The sequence below is a fragment of the Diospyros lotus genome, chromosome 6 (assembly GCF_014633365.1).
Source record: "Diospyros lotus cultivar Yz01 chromosome 6, ASM1463336v1, whole genome shotgun sequence".
NCBI classification, from domain to species: Eukaryota; Viridiplantae; Streptophyta; class Magnoliopsida; order Ericales; family Ebenaceae; genus Diospyros; species Diospyros lotus.
The window spans coordinates 15,896,454-15,915,915 of NC_068343.1; the positions used below are offsets into that span (position 1 = coordinate 15,896,454).

Genomic DNA, 19,462 nt, shown 5'->3' on the forward strand with positions numbered 1-19,462 from the left:
TAATAATCTCCCACCATATATTATCCAAATTTACAAAATAAAGAAAACTAATAACACTACTACAATTGCCACAGGAGTACTACTAATTCCTTGCATAGCACCTCTCTGCAGCACGAGCTGGTTTAAACAAGCCTCACTGAACTTAACATCGTAGGTGGGGCGGCAGACGCTATGCCTTTTGCACACGGATACCCTTTTGACTCAGTGTTTCAAACTCACCCTTTCATCCAGAGCAAAAGAAGAAAAAGGGGAGCTGTTTAGGGCACTTCAGTGCACTTTCTACTAATTCCAAGTGCTGAGCATCAATGAGTTTCAATTCCAAACGACTATAAAGCTATTATATCTCTGATTCTGTCCTTCAAATCCAAGGTTTTTAAAGGGAACAATGATAAAAGTGTTCGATTTCTCCTGTGCTCATCAGTATAGCTGATCATTAAGCTAAACAAAAGATGAAACTCAAGATACAGTGATTGTATATCCAGCTTTGATAGGCCGTGCCTAACAACAAATTTTGACAATTTGAATGATATTATACAACACACAACTGTCTAGAAATGCTGGCTATTCATAACTGGTATTTTGGATACACAACTCGCGATGACTACTCCCTTTCTACACAACACCCACCACCTCCACAGTAAAGGGGTTGTTGCATCTTATTCAGGTTTTACAACACAAACAATAGTAGCAGTTTGAATCATTAGATATACCTACTAAGGCGCGAACACACAATCCGGGAGGATTTTGCCTTTAAGCATGGCACATGCAGTCGGGAGCTGGGTATGTGTAGATTGACTGTTTGGGCTTCCTAACCCTGATATGCCCTTGTCTGTTCTCGTGGCCTTCCACCACCGCTTGTTGAAATTCTGGCCAATTCATGCTCTTGTTTAAAAAGAGTGGCCCCAACAATGTCATGGTTGGGCGAATAGTCTTCAGATTCTCATACGTTCGGTGTCCCACCTGTTAAATTCAAACAGCATTAGAATTTTCCTAAAAGAAGATTATAAGTTTAAACAACCATTGCAAACCCCCCTCCATTTTTTTTCCTTCAGATAAGTCAAACTTGTTCTGATAATTAATTATATATGCTATTATATACTTCATACAAGTGTCCGCTACTGATGTGTCAAAATGTCTCACATCCAAGGATACAAGAATAAAGCTAAATTTCATACTACTAAACGCAAATTGTTGGTTATTTGAGGTAAACTTGTAGATATATACTAAAATACATCTTTTTACGCATAAAATAATAGATTTGTGTATCCTTCCAACTATATAATATGTACATATACTTATATAATTTTATGTAAAGATCAACCGCACACCAAAAAGGCCTAGCCCTAACAGTAAAATAATCAGACCATTGTATCACAAGCACTTTAGTTTTATGCACATTTTCATGAAAATTCTCTTACACGCCATGTCAAACATGTCAAACACCTATCTCATATCCAATCCCAAGAGTTCCAAAGGTATTTAAATAGTCTTGAGTAAACAAGAGATGTAAGCCTATTCTATTACCAAATGTTTGTTAGGATTATACCCAATTGTCTAAGTAACCGAAAATTCTGTTACCCCTCACCTTAAGAACGAAGGACTGGAATCCAAAGAAAATAAATTGTGTAATACGGCTTAATGCTTAAAATCGTCCAAGGTCTTTTATATTTTTGGGGAATTGCACCAATCACATTCTCTATATTTCCAAAGCCACACCCAACTTCAGTTTGTCACTTGCAGCATCAAACTCAAAAAACAACCAATTGTTTGGATTCTCCCCAAGCATGGACTTTCTTTAGAGTCTACCCATTAGCATGTTGATGAGTGTCATTAGCATCAAATATTTGGGTAAATTCACGCACTAGAAGTGTCATTGCAAACCATGTTGCCAGCACATTCATTGAAATGGAAATGTCTTTCAAATACAAACACAAATAGCTTACCATTGCATTGTGCATGTTCCCTGGAGATGCAGAAACAAAGACATCGCTGTGCATGCTGACATAGTAATCAACTGCAGCTAATAGAGAAGCCTTGCCTTTAATATGGACCCTTTCTTCTTTAGAGGTAAGGCTCTTTTTATCTTCCATAAGTGGAAACAATCGTCTTAATGATGAGATTCTAGCCTCACCACCATATACCTAGTCAAAAAGGCCACATCAACAATATAGGAATTTAAACAAGGGCACTACTATTACTTTCAATTGGTGTCAAATTTCATTAGCAACTAAAGAGAGTAGTTAGATGTAAACCTTGTGGGAGGCAAGATAAAGACGAGTGGTGTTGTCAAAGCCTAGAGCTGCTAGAAGCAATCCAATTTCTTCAGGAGTCAAAGGACAACGGCCCTGACTCCTCAGCTCCTCATCAGTGAATTGAGAGTTCAGGACCCTTCCCTGCCAAATCACTTGTCTGTACTTAGCCAGAGCCAATTTTTCAGCTTTACCTCCTCCAAAATCACAGGCTGAATGAGCCGCCATATCCTGTGTCACAGCCAGGTTAAGAATTCATGAAGGAAAAATCCTTCACAACAGAGAATTCAACCAAAATGAAGGCAGACAAGGTAACATGAAGTTTTAATAATGATTATCAATATTTGACGGAGCGTGAAAACAGAAAATCAAGCAAATATTTATATGCTAATAATTTTCAATGACCGCCCAGAATTTCTTAAGTGCAAAACAAATTGCACCACCACCAATTTACTGTTATCTCGTGTGTACATACTGTATGGAAGATGAAGACAATGTATGGGTGTACAGAAAACACAGTTGCATAGCACTAGGCTATCAGTAATGAAGCTGGCCAAACACAAGTGTCTTGAAAGTTAAAACTGAAACATTGACAAAGCACACCAGGCAGGATATCAAAGTTGATTACTTTTTTCTCTGCTCTAGAGAATCTCAGTATAAAGTATTGTCAGAATCCTCAATATTTCATGCAAACATGAGGACATGCATACCTTGTCAAACCGAAGGTGTACCGCAACAAATTTCATTGGTCCTTGTTTCTCTTTTGCCTCAGTAACCTCTCTCAAATAATTGGTATCAAGCCCCTCATGATGGCCATGCGGATACCGAAGGCGACTGACAAGAGCATCTCCCAGAGCTCTAACATGGGGCACAAATATAAGTGCTTTAAAGTTAACTTTACAACGTAGGCGTTGGATGTCCATTGGCAGGTTGTCAAATGCTAGCCGGTGAGAAAATGGTGCAATGGCAGCTATACCATAACTGGAACATTGAGTGAGTACATAAATATGTAGATAAAGAGGTCAATCAACTTAAAACAACTGCAGAATAAATAATCATGTTACCTAAATATATATGCTAAAATTATTACATGTACAAAAGAAAACATAATTAGTACAAGTTCAAAATTCGCCAAAGTTTTAAGAAACTGGCTAAAATGCTTACCTGTGTTGTGGGTTTCAAGGAAGAGTTCGTACTACCATTTAAATATCATTCTCGCCTACTACAAGACAGCAATATTTGCGAACTTTAGAGTAAACTGTAATCCTGTCCACCTTTGGGAATCAATGATTCAGAATTTATGTGTGGGATCAAGTATGAGGAAAGCAAGAGTTCCTTATACCTATCAAAACTATAATGATAATGTAAGGCCCGATTTTTGGGCCTGATTATTGAGAAGAACCAAGAGGAGCCTAGCCCATGAGGCAAAGAGAGCCCTAGGGCTCCAAGCTCCATCTCTCCTCTCTGTAACAGCCGCCTGGAACTTCCCCTTCTCATCCTCCATTCACAACCGAGAATTGGTGATAATCATGTGCCTTCCTTCCATGGCAGCAACGTCTCTTCCCCTCACAGATTTATATCTTCTGCACTCTCTCTCTCTCTCTCTCTCTCTCCTTCTTCTTCAGTGCTATGGGTGGCCAAGATTCGCAAGTGAGAAAATGGCCTGTACTACCATTCCATCGATTTTGATTTCTAGGTGGGGTTGCGCCATGGCCAAGATTGCTGGTATCTTGGTTCGTGGCTTTGATTTCCCCCCTGCTCCCCCCCCTCAGTTCGGTCTTGTCTTGGATGGACTCTCAGGTGCCATATCTGATCTTGCTTCTCCTTTGCTTCTTCTTCTTCTTCTTCTTCCTCGCAATGGAAACCTAACTTCACCTCTCTGTTTTGCTGGAACCCCCTTCCCTAACCCCTGTCGACCAAAGCCCCAAGTAACAATCGGCCATGGCTGGGCCACTCCAAAGACAGTGGTCAGAAGTCACCATCGCCGGCCAACCACCCCCCACCACTCATGCACCCACGTGCACAGCTTGGCTGCCAAACTTCCAAACCTTAAAATTAATTTAGGGTCTTTGGTTGGTGGGTGCAAGCCTAATCCAATCCATGGATAGGCTGCACCTGATTTGCTCCAAGTTATTCCATATTATTGAAATCCCAAATTGACAAAGGATAATTGGGATAGCCAATTCCAATGGTTATCCAATTCCTGATTTAATTCAATTCAGATTTATTTAATGCCCAAATTCATAAAGGATAATTGGGATAGCCAATTCCAATGGTTATCCAAATCCTGATTTAATACATATTATTGAGATTAGCATATGTATTCCCTTTTTTCTAATTTCTGATTTATTTAGATTATCTTATGATATATCTTGTCTAATTACTTCCTAAATAGATGTATATTATCCTTGGTTAACCAAATCCAATGGTTAAATCCCTATTTTAATCTGATAGCTAAATCAAACCCAGTTTGGGTCAAGCCCCATTTTATTACAATTGGGCCCCAGTTTATTTTCAAAAATCCAAAATTTAATTGGTAAAGCTTAATCCTCATGTTTCATTAAAGCCCAACCAATTTTCTTAAAAGCCCAACATTAGAATTATATTCACCCCGTCCCGTTTCTCTTATTGCTCGTTCCATCCGTGGTCCGTTGGTTAGTTAGGATAGATGTTTTAGATCATTGGGAATATTTTAGTTCTTGTACCTTTTTTTTAGTCAATTCTCATGTTACTATAAATATTTTGTTAAGTAATTTTGACGCGACCCAGCCAAGAGGCAACTGAGGAAAATATCGAATCTAATATAACACTGTGAGTGGGTATAATTTGTATTATAGTGGCATTTGCTGCATTCATATTGCTAATCATCCTTGTATTCTTGATATACTATCACAATGACATTTCTTTAAATTAAATTTGGGGAAATAGAATCTAGAGTTGGAACACGGGCTGGCTGGCCCAGCCCAGCCCGCCTCCCACTTGGCCAACCCATTTCATGGGCAGGCTCAAATTTGGCCCGCGAGGAAGGTGGGCTGAGCAATGGGAAATGGGGGCCTGGCACAGCCCTATGGCCCTTAATAAACGGGCCAAGGCGAGCCAAGCCGAGCTGGGCCGGGCCGCAAGCCATAAAGCACTGGCCCTGCCCAGCCCGTTTGCTACAGTATCGAATTGGGCTGGGTTGGGAGGCGAGCCGATGGGCCACCCAACCCATTTGCCAACTCTAATAGAATCCATGTTTCCTGATCTATGTATGTTGACACTTATAGCTGATTTAATTTCCTCTGATTTGCATTTGGGAAAAATTATAATCCATGATGCCTTAATTTGTGCATGTTGATACTAATATCTAATACACTGCATGTGACACTTTTAATACTAAATGATAGCACAAAATGTGTCTTAAAGGGAATAACTAGTTAGAACCCTGTATTGCTAACTACAATAAAAGCTCGACATTGGTGCACCACGTATCCATTAGGATGAGAATTGGTCCGCCCTTATTGGCGTGAGTGGTCCTGCCATCATGTTCAAATCAAGCGAGAGTGGTTCCACCGACACTTTTAATACTAAATGATAGCACAAAATGTGTCTTAAAAGGGAATAACTAGTTAGAACCCTGTATTGCTAACTACAATAAAAGCTCGACATTGGTGCACCACGTATCCACTATGATGAGAATTGGTCCGCCCTTATTGGCGTGAGTGGTTCTGCCATCATGTTCAAATCAAGTGAGAGTGGTTCCACCGACACTTTTAATACTAAATGATAGCACAAAATGTGTCTTAAAGGGAATAACTAGTTAGAACCCTGTATTGCTAACTACAATAAAAGCTCGACATTGGTGCACCACGTATCCATTAGGATGAGAATTGGTCCGCCCTTATTGGCGTGAGTGGTTCTGCCATCATGTTCAAATCAAGCGAGAGTGGTTCCACCGAAGTGGATTTTGTGCGTGAGAGTCATTTCGCCCCTAAGTTAATGGAATACTTGAATTCCGGTTCTAACTTATTTACTCCTATATGTGCACGTTTATTCATTGTGCGCGTTTATTACTTGGCATAATAATTTATCTTTTGATGCATTGATTCTATATTTCCCTCATTATAATGCTCTTTACCTCTCACTAAGTCAGTGATAGACTTACCCCTTTAACATTTTCAGATTTGTAGATTGGCATCAATTCTGACAGTAAGAATTGTGGTAGGTGATTCTAACTGCATATACCCTAGACACGCTTCGGGCTACAGCACATTCACCACACTTCACTAGACTTGTGTATGGGAAAATTAATGTTCCTTTCTTTTGTGTTCTAATTAATTTTGGACAATGTAACCAGATGATGACTACAGGCTAGTGGGCACTTAAATTCCGAAATAAAAGTTATGGTAATTTTCATAGTTAACTCGGAATATTTAAAATAATAGATGGTAAATGATATATTGTAAGGCCTACTATTCCCTATTGGAGTCTATGGCTTCTTAGGAGGTAGTGTCGGTCACGACCTCCGGAATTGGGGCGTGACAGATAAATCAAAAAGGAGGGGGGAAGAAGAGGCTTCTGGTTTTCCATAAGGAGTATAAAAAGATTTTGAAAACATGAGTGTCAAGCTGAACATGTCATTGCCCCATGTTCTAACCCTAGGTCTCATGAAGGTAAATTTTGTTTCACACATCTTATATAACACAAAAGGTTAGAAATTTTGGATGAATGAAACAAAAGAAATTTGATTGTGCAAGATTACAAGGATCCAAGAGGATTTAAAAAAAATAAAACAAATAGCCTTCACAATATTCTTTCTCTTTTTTCCTTCCATTTCTTTCAAATATACAATCTTTCTCCAATGTGCATTACAGGTGGCAGAAACCGATACAAAATGAGAAGCCTTTTAAGATGGTATCAACTAATGTGCTTACAGAGTTTGATTCTTTCAACATTGAGGATGGCCAAGAAAAAAGAAGATAAGAGAGAGAGAGATGGTAAGACAGATGCCTGTTAGGACAGCGTTGCCTCAGATTTTATTGGTAAAATTGGTTTCAATAGACCAAAATGGTCAAATGGATCCATACAGCCAATCCCAAGTAATTAAGACCAAGACTTGAAGTGGAACCGTAGAAGATTATTGTTTGTATTTATCAATAACAGCTCTAAACATTGCTGTTCGCATGCTATTTCGCAAACAAATAGAATTTCAATGAATGCTACTGCATGTATTGCTTCAGACATTCATGCCAGGAGCAAGTATAAACATTTCATCAATCCACTAAAATAAAGGCATACAAAATGCAATTTTTTCTTAGGCTTACATCCAAGAGGCATGCTAGTATTATAGCAATTATAAAGAGAAATTACCTAACCTCCAAAGAGTAAACAATAGTTCAAGTTGTTCTGGTCAATTTTATTCAACTAAATATATAAACAATTTGGTCAAATTTCCCATCATCAATTCAAACAAGTAAAATTAACTGACAATCCAAAATTACCCTGAGGTTATTCTTTCAATATAGAATCTTGGCTGACAAATGACAATCTTTTTCATTCACATTAAAAATGCACAAGAATCTTAAAAATGTCCAACTAGTTAATAGTATTTTTTTTATTTTTTTTAAAAAAAGCAAGTTACTTCTGCAAGGAACCATGAAGTTTAGGAAACTGGAAGACTGTTCTTCTATCAATGCAACAAGTACTTTATTCAAATTAATTGACAAAGATAATCCAAGACTTCAAAGAACAAGTCAATTTATAATAAAAAAAAAGGAGCAGGAATATACTGACCTCTGCAAGACGGGCAAGACATTCTCTAAATACCAGTTAGCTGATGCATGGACAGGAGCTGTTTTAATTCTGGTGTCTCGAATTGCTGTGGAATAATATTCCCTCGTGCTCCAAGAGAATTCTTCAGGCAGCTCTTTAACTATAGAAACATCATTCTTCAAGACGTCAATGAAGTGATCCACATCAAAGATATCCATAAAAGAGCTGCATGAAAGTAGCCAAAAATGAAAAAGTGCGACTGTGTGAATTATGTGAGAAAGATGAACAAAATCAGAAGAACACATGAATTGTGTGAGAAAGACCTTGAATCCTGCCACACAGGATTCACTTCAAGATGTGGTATCACTAAAGTTGCATTCAGAATCTTAGCAACAGCAACTGCATCACAAATCTGTTCCCAAATAAAGAAGATTAAAAAAGGGTTAATCACGACTTGCTTCTCTTAAAAGTAAGCAACAACAAAAAAATTATTTAGATCTTCATGTTCCCACCCCCATTCGCTGCTGGTTCAACCCTCCATCAAGGAACACTTGGATGTATCCTTCTGACTTGTGTGGTAGGTCTGATTGAATTAAATTATGAATCCATTAGACAAACTAAAGGCACACACATCAACAAATAGATCATGCGAATCATACACATTCAAGCCTCAAGGAAATTTGTTTGCAATAAAAAATTATGTGCTTGTTCTATGTCTTAACACTCACAGAGGAGGTTCGAAGAGTCCACACATGGCTTCCATCCTTGATCAGCCAAAGGAGTCCAGAGATCAGATTGTTTTCCCTGTGATTGGACAAGTAAAATAGACGTGAAGATGGACAGCTGAGCTAATTGCAAACAATTTATCACAAGAATACAGGGAAGCGATTCAGGCAACTCATACTCAATACTCACATTTTCACGTTGTAAAGCACACTTGAGTAAACGCAAGTGCCTAGGTTTTGGAGCATTGATTTCCTGGCAATGCAGTTAGGTCACAATGTTATAATTAGCACATATCTCATAACAAAATAATATCAATTCCGCTACATATACGCCAGAGACTTGTAGTAGTGCGGATACAAGCAAGTGTAGAGCACATGAGTCACCTTAACCTTGAATGCTCAATAGAATTAACCGAATGCAAATTCAAGTTGGGGATCACAAGCAAAAAAGAAAGGGAAGAAAAAACTAAAATTAAGAGTCTTATTTATATTCATTATAATAGAGTGACTCCATAATTGCTTCAGAGATCCCATGTGCAGTGTACCTCCACTGCCTCACCGCATAAGATAAGACATCCACTGGTTCAGGCGAATAGAACTAACTCACCAAAGCCATAAACTATAAAGTCAGTGCTACAACAGTTAAATTGTGCACAACCTTTATCATAGTTTCCATAAAACATAGCACAAGTATATCCAAATCAGAGAAAGGCAATACTTAGATTTGAGAAAATGATCTGCCTGTTTAACAATCAGAAAGCAAGTGAATCCACTCATATTAGTCCCGCCCTGCCATTTTTTAACTAGAATACAACTTATCCACGATTGCTATTTTCGGGAATCCACAAAAAAGTATGTGAAACTGAAACCTCCTCATACAGTTCTTCAGTTAATTTTCAAACAAATCCATATCCATGAAATTACAACTAAAGCCGTAATGGGACCAACAAATTCCAACGGATTTTTTAATTTTTTTCCTTGGAAAACGGTAGTCCAGAAATGAAGATCAGCAACCTTAGAGCAAAACGAACAGAAAAAAAAAAAAAAAAAAGAAATCTAGATCAGGAATTTCCAACAAACAGATACAGGAAGAGAGGAAAAGGGCTTTCGGCAACAGAATAACAAAAAGGCAAAGAACACAGCATAAAGGAAATGCACATGTCTAAACAAACACAAAATCTAAAGCCGCGATATGATGCGGAAAACGGAACAATACCGAGAAAAGGGAGGGAGAGGCGTGGCTGAGTGGAGCGAAAAGACTTGGCAACCAAACTGGAAGCAGCAGCACCAAGACCCCCAGCAGAGCTCCTCCGTGATTGCGGTGGCTCTGCCTCATACCGGCGGTGGCGGTGGCGGTGGTTTTATCAGGCCTTGGTTTCCGAGAATATAAATGAGCCTAGCGGAGGAGGAAAAAGAAGATGAAGATGAAGATGAGAGAGAGAGAGAGAGAGAGAGAGAGAGAGAGAGAGGAGTATTAATGGAGGAGAGAGAAAGGGAAAGGGTTTCCTGCCTTCCTGTGTACAGCTATGGCCTATGGCTCCAGTTCCCTCACATCTGCAATAACACCACCACCAACAACAACATAGTAAAGGCCACAACCCATCATCACCATCAATCACCAAAAGCAAAACAAATTCACGTGACTTACTCCAGAAAAGAAACCCTCAAATATAAATAAATAAATAAATTAATTAATAAACACAACACAAGCAAGCACGCACGCAATTACAAGCAACAACAGCTGCGTCGAATTGATTTGCTTTCTTGTATTTTTGTTTCCTTTTAATTGTACGAGTGAGTTAGCAAGTCTCAAGTGAGCGAGTCACTAGCCTTTCCATTTTGCTTTGATTCTCGATGAACGGACGGATGAACGTCTGGCTGGTGGTGGCCCGCTTCCCCATGTCATGTGCTGTCCCTAACGGTTAAATTTTATGGTGCTGGGGTGGCCCTACATCCGCCACGTGTCCCGAATCCAATACATTCCCATCTCCCCCCCCCCCCCCGCCCCCTCTCTCTCTCTCTCTATTCATGATGATGGGTGATGACGATACCCTTTGGAATTTCTTTCTTTCTTTCTTTCCTTTCTTCCTTTCTTTCTTTTGCTTTTTTAAGTTGGAGTCTTATTTATTTACCGACTTTGTAGTAGAACTGCAAGAATTTTATTTTATTTAGGGTTTTAGTTAATTAATTAACTGTTACTTTAATGATTGATTCTATTGCCACCACTGTGATTGTAAAAAGATAAGTTTTATGCTGTGGTGACTGACTAAGGAAGGAAGAAAGAAAAAGAAAGAAAGTACAGAAACGTTTTAATGGTTTGTGTGTGTGGGTTTGATGAGAAGAGGTGTGAAATGTGAAGGAATGGGATTTGCACCGACAGTCGCTTTTGTCGTGTCCCGTAAAGATTTGATTTCATCGAACCCCGAGCTCACGGGGGATGGATGCTGAATGTGAGACCCGATCGGATCCGATCCGATCCGATCGGATCCGCTCGCGGTTTACGTACGCTGCCTGGCTGGGTCCATCAAGGAGGAAGGACAAAGGTTTGGATTTGGATTTGGATTAGACAATTGAATTTAATTAATTTGAAATACGAGGCTTAAAATTTGATCTAAAAAAACTATAATAAAGAAGCCCTACCCCCAATTAATTGAAGTTTGGACTGAAAATTCAGTTTTACCTTTTTTTTTATTTTTTTAATTCAAAATCATTGCCCTTACCAACCTCTATTATTGATTGATTGATAGTCCCAAAGCAACCATCGCTCACCACTATTTTCAACATTATTTTACTCACTTTCATGCTTTTTTTCTTTTGTTTTTTTAAAAGGGGTATTTCTGGATCAAGTTAATTATAGTTTTATGAAAATATAATCAAATTTAACTGCAATGAAATCTATAATTTTAAGCTCGACACAAATTTAATCTTTTTAAATGAGAACAGACCTAATTTAATGAAAATTAGTAAGATTGGCGGTGTCTCTACTAGCTACTCCAAAATAAGTCACATGTCATAGCGGCTAGCTAGCAAAGAAACACACATTGAAACTCTCAAAATTTGTACCACACTAAAATTGGAGCCCACCTTAGTACTCACTCTACCATATGTAATAAATATAGTTTAGGTCAAAAGGTCTATTTTGTACTTCAAAGTATACCTCACTGTTCAATTTGGTATTCGTGTTTTTCTTTGGGTCAAAAATTGACTTAATTCAACGCCTTTTGCTAACGTGGTAAACAAAATTTCAATCCCCATTATTCACACCTCAAGTCCATTAGTCGAGAAGTTCCGATAGTCAGTATTCAATACAAATTAAAGTTCTCATCACTTTTTAGTCGAGAAAATAGGCATCGCTAACAATCTAGTCTTTTGATGAAGTAAAAAAATAAATTGTTACTCATCAAATTTTAAGTAAAAATTAAGGGTAAAATTAATAATCACTCGTTTAACTTTAAAATTATAATTATTTACTTATTAAATTTTAAATTATAATTAATTACTCACTCACTGAACTTTACTCAGCATTAACCATCCATCACTCGTTATAACTCCATCAACTATTACAAACGAAAAATACTAACGAAATCTGATGTAGCTAACGAAATCTGACGTGATGAAAATTAATTTAACATACACTCACTGAATTTTAAAAATATAACTATTTACTCATTGAACTTTACTCAACATTAACCATCCATCACTGTCTGATCTTGAAATATATTAAAAAAAATTTATATACGTTTGAGATCACTTACTTCTCAAACTAGAAGTCAAAATTAATATAATGATTCAAATTAAAACTTGATATGGATGGAAGTAATGATTCAAAAATTAATATAATGATTCATATGAACTCGCACATTGTAATGGAGAGTTAGAAGTAATTCATATCAAATCTATACAGTTAATGTGTGATAATCAGATTGCAATACATATTGTCTCTAATCTCATGTTCAATAAAAGAATCAAACTTATTAAAATTAAATGTCACTTAATCAAAGAAAAACTGCTTTATGGGGAGTCACAATATTTGAGGGTTCTCATAACTAGTTAGTTAATTTTTTCACTAAGTGAACATTTGTTAATTAAGATATGAAGTGAAAAAATTAAGATATAAGATGCATTCTGAATTTCTATCATTTTTAACATGTTTATTAAGGTTATCTGACCATTCTTAAAAAAATTATTAACGACTTCTTATCTTGATTTTTCAAGATATGCATATCTCTCATTCCCCTCAAGATAAGCATATATTAGTCCCTACATATAAGAAAAAAATGACTTATGTATCCTCTAATGTATTCCAAAAAATTTAACAAACAGTTTGATAAAAATTTTAGAATACTTCCCAACTTTATCTTAACTATTATATATCTTGTTCGAAAAACTATTCCGACCTTATCTTGATACTCCCTTGTCTTGCTTATTTTAACAAATACTACTTAAGTCTCTCAAACGTCTTCATATGAGTTATATACACACTTTGTTAGGCATGTTCAACATCTATATTTCAGTTTGAGAGAGAGAATTAAGATATGATTTGTATATATTATATCTATAATATAATAATTATAAATATCTTGTTAAGGTATGACTTATATATAGTATCTCTATATAATGTAGTAATCATATATCTTGAGATATATAGAATATATGCAGAATATAAAATATTTTTATAAGATATATATATATATATATATTTAGTAATTTAAGCTCATGTATATTTAGTAATTTTAGCTCTTGTAGTACCATTCAAGAGAAAATGTACATTGTTCTATCACAATACCAATTTGGAAGAGGGCAAAAAAGATGGGAGAAGGGGAAGGGATTCGTTCTCATGAATTACTAATTATCCTTGCTTTAGCGTCAAGGATATTGTTGTTTCTTAGGTATATTTCACCTGACACTTTTGAGATTTTGTGAAAAGACACTAAGTACTCTTGTGTTTCTGTAAATAACAGAGACCTCCCCTATAATAAAATAGAAATCATTTGGCAGCAGCCAACTCCACACTCTATAGCTTTCAATAGATTCATGAAAAATTATGAAGAAGAGCTGTCACTATTACATAATTCCTTCCCGGCTTTAGGGCAGAACTACAAACGAGTAAAGGTACACAATTGTCTCTTTTTGTTGTAAATTAAGTGATATTTCAAATGATTTATAATTTCTTCAATTCCACGTTGATTGGATATAAATATTTATTTTTCCTTTTGTATTTACTATGTCTATATAACCTTATAAAAGCTAGGAGAGAATTGGGTCTCGCAAACTAGTGCACACATTGCAACCTTTTTATTGGCTTTCTTTTTTCTCTACAAAACTTATTTTAATCTGGTCTTACCCGAGGTTTGAATTGGTCTTGATCATTGGAAAAAGAACATATTATAATTGTGACTTGAAATTTAAATTTGATTGAGTTTGAAACTTTTAATTTAACTGTAATTAGAATGTTATCAAATTTAATTTTGATTAAAATTTATCTCATTTGAAAAAATATTCCCATGAATCATATTTTAATCAGAATATAGTTTCATGTGTACATCTATAAATAATTTTAAGTATATAAATAAGTGTTCAATACTCTGGATTTAATTGTAACTATATCACTTTTGTTGTAATAATATTTACTTAGTGATATTTTGGGTGTTGCAATATCACTTTTGTATTACTAATTATTTGCTTAGTGATCATTTCTACTTGTGATTTTTCCCCATTTGAGATTTTTACGTAATTTTTTGTGTTCGCGTGTATAGTTGTTGGTTAATCGTGGTTTGTTGTCAATCCAATTTCGTAACAGAACAAGTCTTCAGTTGACTAGTTCTTCTCATACTTCCCCTCCCTTTTATCTTTTATCTGTTTGAATAAGTCTCTCCCATGTACTGATTTCCTCTCAATAGTAACATTGTTCGCCTATAAATACAGTCTTTCGTTACACTTGTGACACAAAATTGATTAGTTATTCTGATTATTCTTACTACCACTATTTTGTTGGATTCGTCTATTGTTTCTTCCTGCTCCTTTCGTCCCGAAAATCGTAAGTGCATATGGATTTTGAAAAATCTTGTTGCTTTCTCGAGAATAGCCACCTTAGCTTTTGCACCGTTTTGAGGGATAAAAATTATCCTTAAAGCCCGGTGACATTTGTTACACCTCAATCTTTGTACATTTACTATCCACCTTTGCCTTAGTTCTACAATGCCCTCAACTTTAAAAATTATTCTTTTAACTTCTTGATATTGTGTATATAAATTATTGTACTCTCTAATACTTATTCTCTAAAATAAAAAAATATGGGGCCAATTAGGTAATGCCCCTGGCCCTGACACGCACACAACAAAAGAAAACCAAAACAAAATCCAAAGTTTTAATATCGACAATAGCAGGCTGGAGGATATTGAATACAGAAGATACAGACTTCAATTGAATTGGGTATGGGAGGTTAGTACCGGAAGCTGTTTATCTAATTAGGAGACCGGCAGCAGGTATAGAAAAAGGAAGAAGACCATGCACGGATCTTATGATGGGGTCCCTCGAAATTTAATATAGCACTATCTTGAAAGGAATTCCACTACAAAGAAAGACATTGAAAGGACAAGTTTATTTATTTATTATCACCACGGTTAGCTCAGGGTGGAAAGAAGCAAAAGAATTTTCACATCACATGCTTTTCTGAGTAAAAAAAGGGGAAAGGAAGAAAAGCTGAGATTTGAAACTATTTGCACGTGAGAGTTAATATTGTAAGATTGTGAGCACTAAATTTAAGATCCACCATCTTCATTGCAACATAATGGACTACCAACTTCAGCTAAATGCTGGATTAGATTCATACTGCCACAAAAATGAATTTAAGGTTAATTTACAAGTTTGAGCTTCCAAAACGGATAACCTCATTGGAATTCAAAGCAACATCCCATGATCCACTTCTCATGTGCTTTTTGGCTTATCCAGCGATCAAGTTGTGGCGTTCAAATCTAAAAACAAAATATGATATTGGCATGTGAAGAACAGTCTTGCTAGTAAGTCATTATTTTGAAATTTGCATATATACATATAAATAAATACTTCAGCTTGAAGTGATTACTTTTACAGTCGGTTGAAGTTGTCTGGTGTGTGTTTTAATTTCCCAGTTTAGAGCAGTACCCTAAGTTACTTATACAAGGGGGAACATTGATATCCTAATCATTGCAATTTTGCCTTCGATTTCTAGGGAGGTCCCTTGCACTTTGTAAATCTTAGTTGTTTTCTTATAATTGAGTTTTTGTTGACTCTGTTACTAGGCCACCAAATTTCTCCTAGCAGTTTCTAATGGCAGTCTTACAGTGAGGTAAAACGAAATATAATAATTGTACCTAAAAATTCATTATGCCAGTCTTTTATAATAATTACAATTCCTTTGCACTAGTTTTATTTTATTTTTTCAATTTGATTTTTAAATATTCCTTGTACTAATCGTGCACTTTACTTTGAACCATAGACTTTCACTCACAATAATGCAACCCCCATTGATTTCTCATCACTGACCCTTCATCAGTGAGGATAAGTAAGGAACTTGAGCTTAAACAAGTGCATATATATGTTAGGTTTTATGAATTGGCAAATTAATGAAAAACTAGCAGTTGCATAGTTGTTGGTCTTTTCAAGTCATGAGAAATTGTACTGTCTTCACATAAATTAAGGTAGCATGTGGTTTAATAAGCAAAATTTGGAAGATAGCAAACCTACAGAACAGGGTTACAGTAACTTCCTTGAATGACAAGCAGAGGATTTGAAGACTACTATCAAGATTCAATCACTTGTCCAGACTGCTGGAATGGAAGCATTTGAATGACACCTCTCAGGTGTTCTGATTATCTTGGAGATCCAAAGAGTAAGAAAAACTGAACTTGACAGGGTATTCTAAATGCATGGTATTCATTCAAATGTATGATCTTATTCTGAATCTTACCTAATTGACCTAGGATTGTTCCTTTGAAGAGCCCAAGCCTTTCCAACTTCTTAGAACATATAGTCAACTGAGGCTATTGAATACTCCAGAACTGTGAGAAACCCCTTGGCCTAGGAACAAAAAGTATTCTTTTTGCTAGTGTTCAAGGTTAGTGTTCAGGTGAGCAAGAAGACTTCTACTGGGAGATGCATTGTGTCAACTAGGATAGGGTTGTGAGCTGGTACATGAGATTTTGGATCATTCTCTTCTAGTCTTGCACATAAATGAAGAATTTTCTAGCACGGCGCTTTTCAAATAGCCCCATCAGTGAAGATTTGAGTGCTTCCACATCCATAACTGGTACTTTGTATATCTGAATGGGTTAAACTTAAAACCGATGACTATCTCAAAGGAAGCTTTAACCTTTACTTGCTTTATGAAAAATTAGATTGGAATTCTTATGGGGGAAAAAAAAAGAAAATCTTAATATCCATCTCACCCACCCTTTGTTATAGACAAAACTACCTACAGCCTTGAAATTTAGATATTGACATCAGTGTGGACACGATCAAGTGCACCAGTAGCCATCGTGAACTGTCGAAGCAAATAAACAGGTATCAAGATTTTGTGGTACATATTCAAGACGTTGAAAGCAGGCCTAAAGTTGTTTAATATCTGAGCAATAATTGTTAATAATTGAGATGCGTGGGGTATATATTTTGTTAATGTTCCTATTTCCTTGACCATTTAAAAGTTAAATTAAATATCAAGAAATTTATATAAAATTATTTGAGAAATTAGCTCATACTCAATCCAAAGGTTGTTCTGGGAATGGCCGCCTTCTTGGGTCAACCAACAATACATATCAGATCTCCCTGAAAATATTTACACTTTGCCTATTTCTTTAACATCCAATGCGTCTGAATGTGGTCTTCTCTCAATAGTTATTCTTGATTGGGAAAATGAGAAATCATTGATATTCACAGTTCTTTTAATTTCTCATTTTTGGGTTAGCATCAATTGGCACAGAAATCATTGTAACTGATTACCTTTTCATCCATCAACTGACCCACTAGCAACTTTTAAAAGCCCTTTATTTCTTAATCACTGCTACATTGTGTTTATGCAAAATTATACTGTTCAAACTAGCCTCTCGAGTTGGGTCAGTTGACGCTCAGCTCAGCTTCACTCAGCAAGTCAAGTTGTAAAATCGGACCAATTCTCTAACTACGGAAATTTTAGAGCTTACACGATTTAAGAAGAGGGTAAAAATAGCACATGGAAGACCAAAGACTTCCTTTGTGGATATAAATACATTGAATGATGACGACAAGGAAGTCTGCATACTTTGGGGATCATGTTGACATTGTAATCTCTGCTTGAGCCCAAATGTCCTTGAGGTGTATCACCACCTCTGAATCGCTTCCAGAGCTACAAAAGTCACAATTTAAAATGAATTGACGTTATATGATCAACAAAGGGCGTATTACTGATAATGGACGCAGCAATTAAGCATGAGACCGTGATGCTACATGGTTGAGAATAAGTGAAGTGGATTCTTATCCGTGGTAATCATTTCTATCCATGTGAAGAACCTGTTCCAACCATGGAACAAAGAACCCTATCTTCTTGCAGTTTAACAACACCATTATAATCCCAAAACAGAAGAAACCCTGAATGATGGTTAAAACTGTGAACAAAAATATAACCAAACCAGAGAGAGATTTAAGAAATTACTTGAGTTTGTTTGACAGACGTAAACTCTCAAATGGTCCAAATGTGTGATCCAAAAGTAAATAATATACAACAACAACAAGCCTTAATCTCACTAGATGAAGGAAGAATTCTAGCTTGTCAATCACTTCAATTAATTAATGACTATATCTTCCAATAAAACCATTACATCTCATGTCACACTAAAGAGTTTTCCACTAAATTTTATTTGAGTTTTCTTGATCTCTTTTGTTACAAACTTTGTAACGCCCCACTATTTTAGGCACTTTATCATCCTGGAAATTCAGGAGTTTTTTTTTTTTTTTTATTTAAACCCATGAATTTCCCTTTTTAGTCCCTCAACTCTAATTAAGGTGACTAATAAGAGTTTTGCAAAGAACGCAGTATAGATTGAACAATGTCAAGATAAAACATCTAGAAATTAAATATTGAATTAATAATTCAGGTCCTTACATCTTGTATTCCAATGTTCAAATAAATTAATGAAGCCAAACTTTACAATGAAAGAATATTCTAAATACGAAATTAAAAAAACTATCTTCTATTGTCAATCTTCTTCTCTTCCTTTGAGCATCTTGGATCACCTGTTGATACATTTAAATATATCTAATTAGGTGACGAACCACCTAGTGACACCTCAAAAATAGTTTTTGTGCATATGATTTTACACGTAATATGCATTTACTACCTACACTTAATTATAACAAACAATACGATAATCATTATTTATTATTTATCAAGTACCCACACTGTTTAGGACAAGTGGATATTTCTAACATTGGAGAAATGCTAGATTATGCATCCAACAAATATGCTTAGACTCGTGAACAAGTAAGAAGTTGGTGAAACATAGACTAGCCATATTTCAACAGAAAAGATTTAATCTGGGTCAAGTTCAAGGAAAAGCTCCCTAGTGCTATCAAGTAAAGCTTGAATAACTTGGTATTTGGCCTGGCTTTCCTCTGTTCTCATGCCTTCAATATATACTACAGTTTCTGTATCCCCTAAGATCAAGCACAGTGCAGTTATTGCACTTACAAACTCTTTCCAGTGACGGTTTCATGAAGCAAGCATAG

At 36.1% G+C, this 19,462-nt stretch overlaps 1 protein-coding gene across 4 annotated transcripts in view; it reads right to left on the reverse strand.

Annotated features, from left to right (window-relative positions):
• Positions 1-450: 450 nt before the first annotated feature.
• Positions 451-19,462, reverse strand: part of LOC127803755 (O-fucosyltransferase 39-like) — a 43,677-nt gene continuing 24,665 nt past the window's right edge. For 2 of the 4 annotated variants that reach the window (XM_052340204.1, XM_052340202.1), the window contains exons 2-11: positions 9,942-10,157; positions 8,916-8,978; positions 8,729-8,804; positions 8,513-8,583; positions 8,324-8,412; positions 8,022-8,225; positions 2,960-3,230; positions 2,253-2,480; positions 1,944-2,141; positions 451-960 (exon numbers count right to left, since the gene is read on the reverse strand). In XM_052340204.1, the coding sequence (XP_052196164.1) occupies positions 751-960; positions 1,944-2,141; positions 2,253-2,480; positions 2,960-3,230; positions 8,022-8,225; positions 8,324-8,412; positions 8,513-8,583; positions 8,729-8,804; positions 8,916-8,978; positions 9,942-10,061 (1,530 nt within the window). In that variant the 5' untranslated portion in view covers positions 10,062-10,157 and the 3' untranslated portion in view covers positions 451-750. Of the gene's footprint in view, positions 961-1,943; positions 2,142-2,252; positions 2,481-2,959; positions 3,231-8,021; positions 8,226-8,323; positions 8,413-8,512; positions 8,584-8,728; positions 8,805-8,915; positions 8,979-9,941; positions 10,158-10,235; positions 10,376-19,462 lie in introns of those variants that run through there. The other 2 variants (XM_052340203.1, XM_052340205.1) reach the window with 2 other exon arrangements.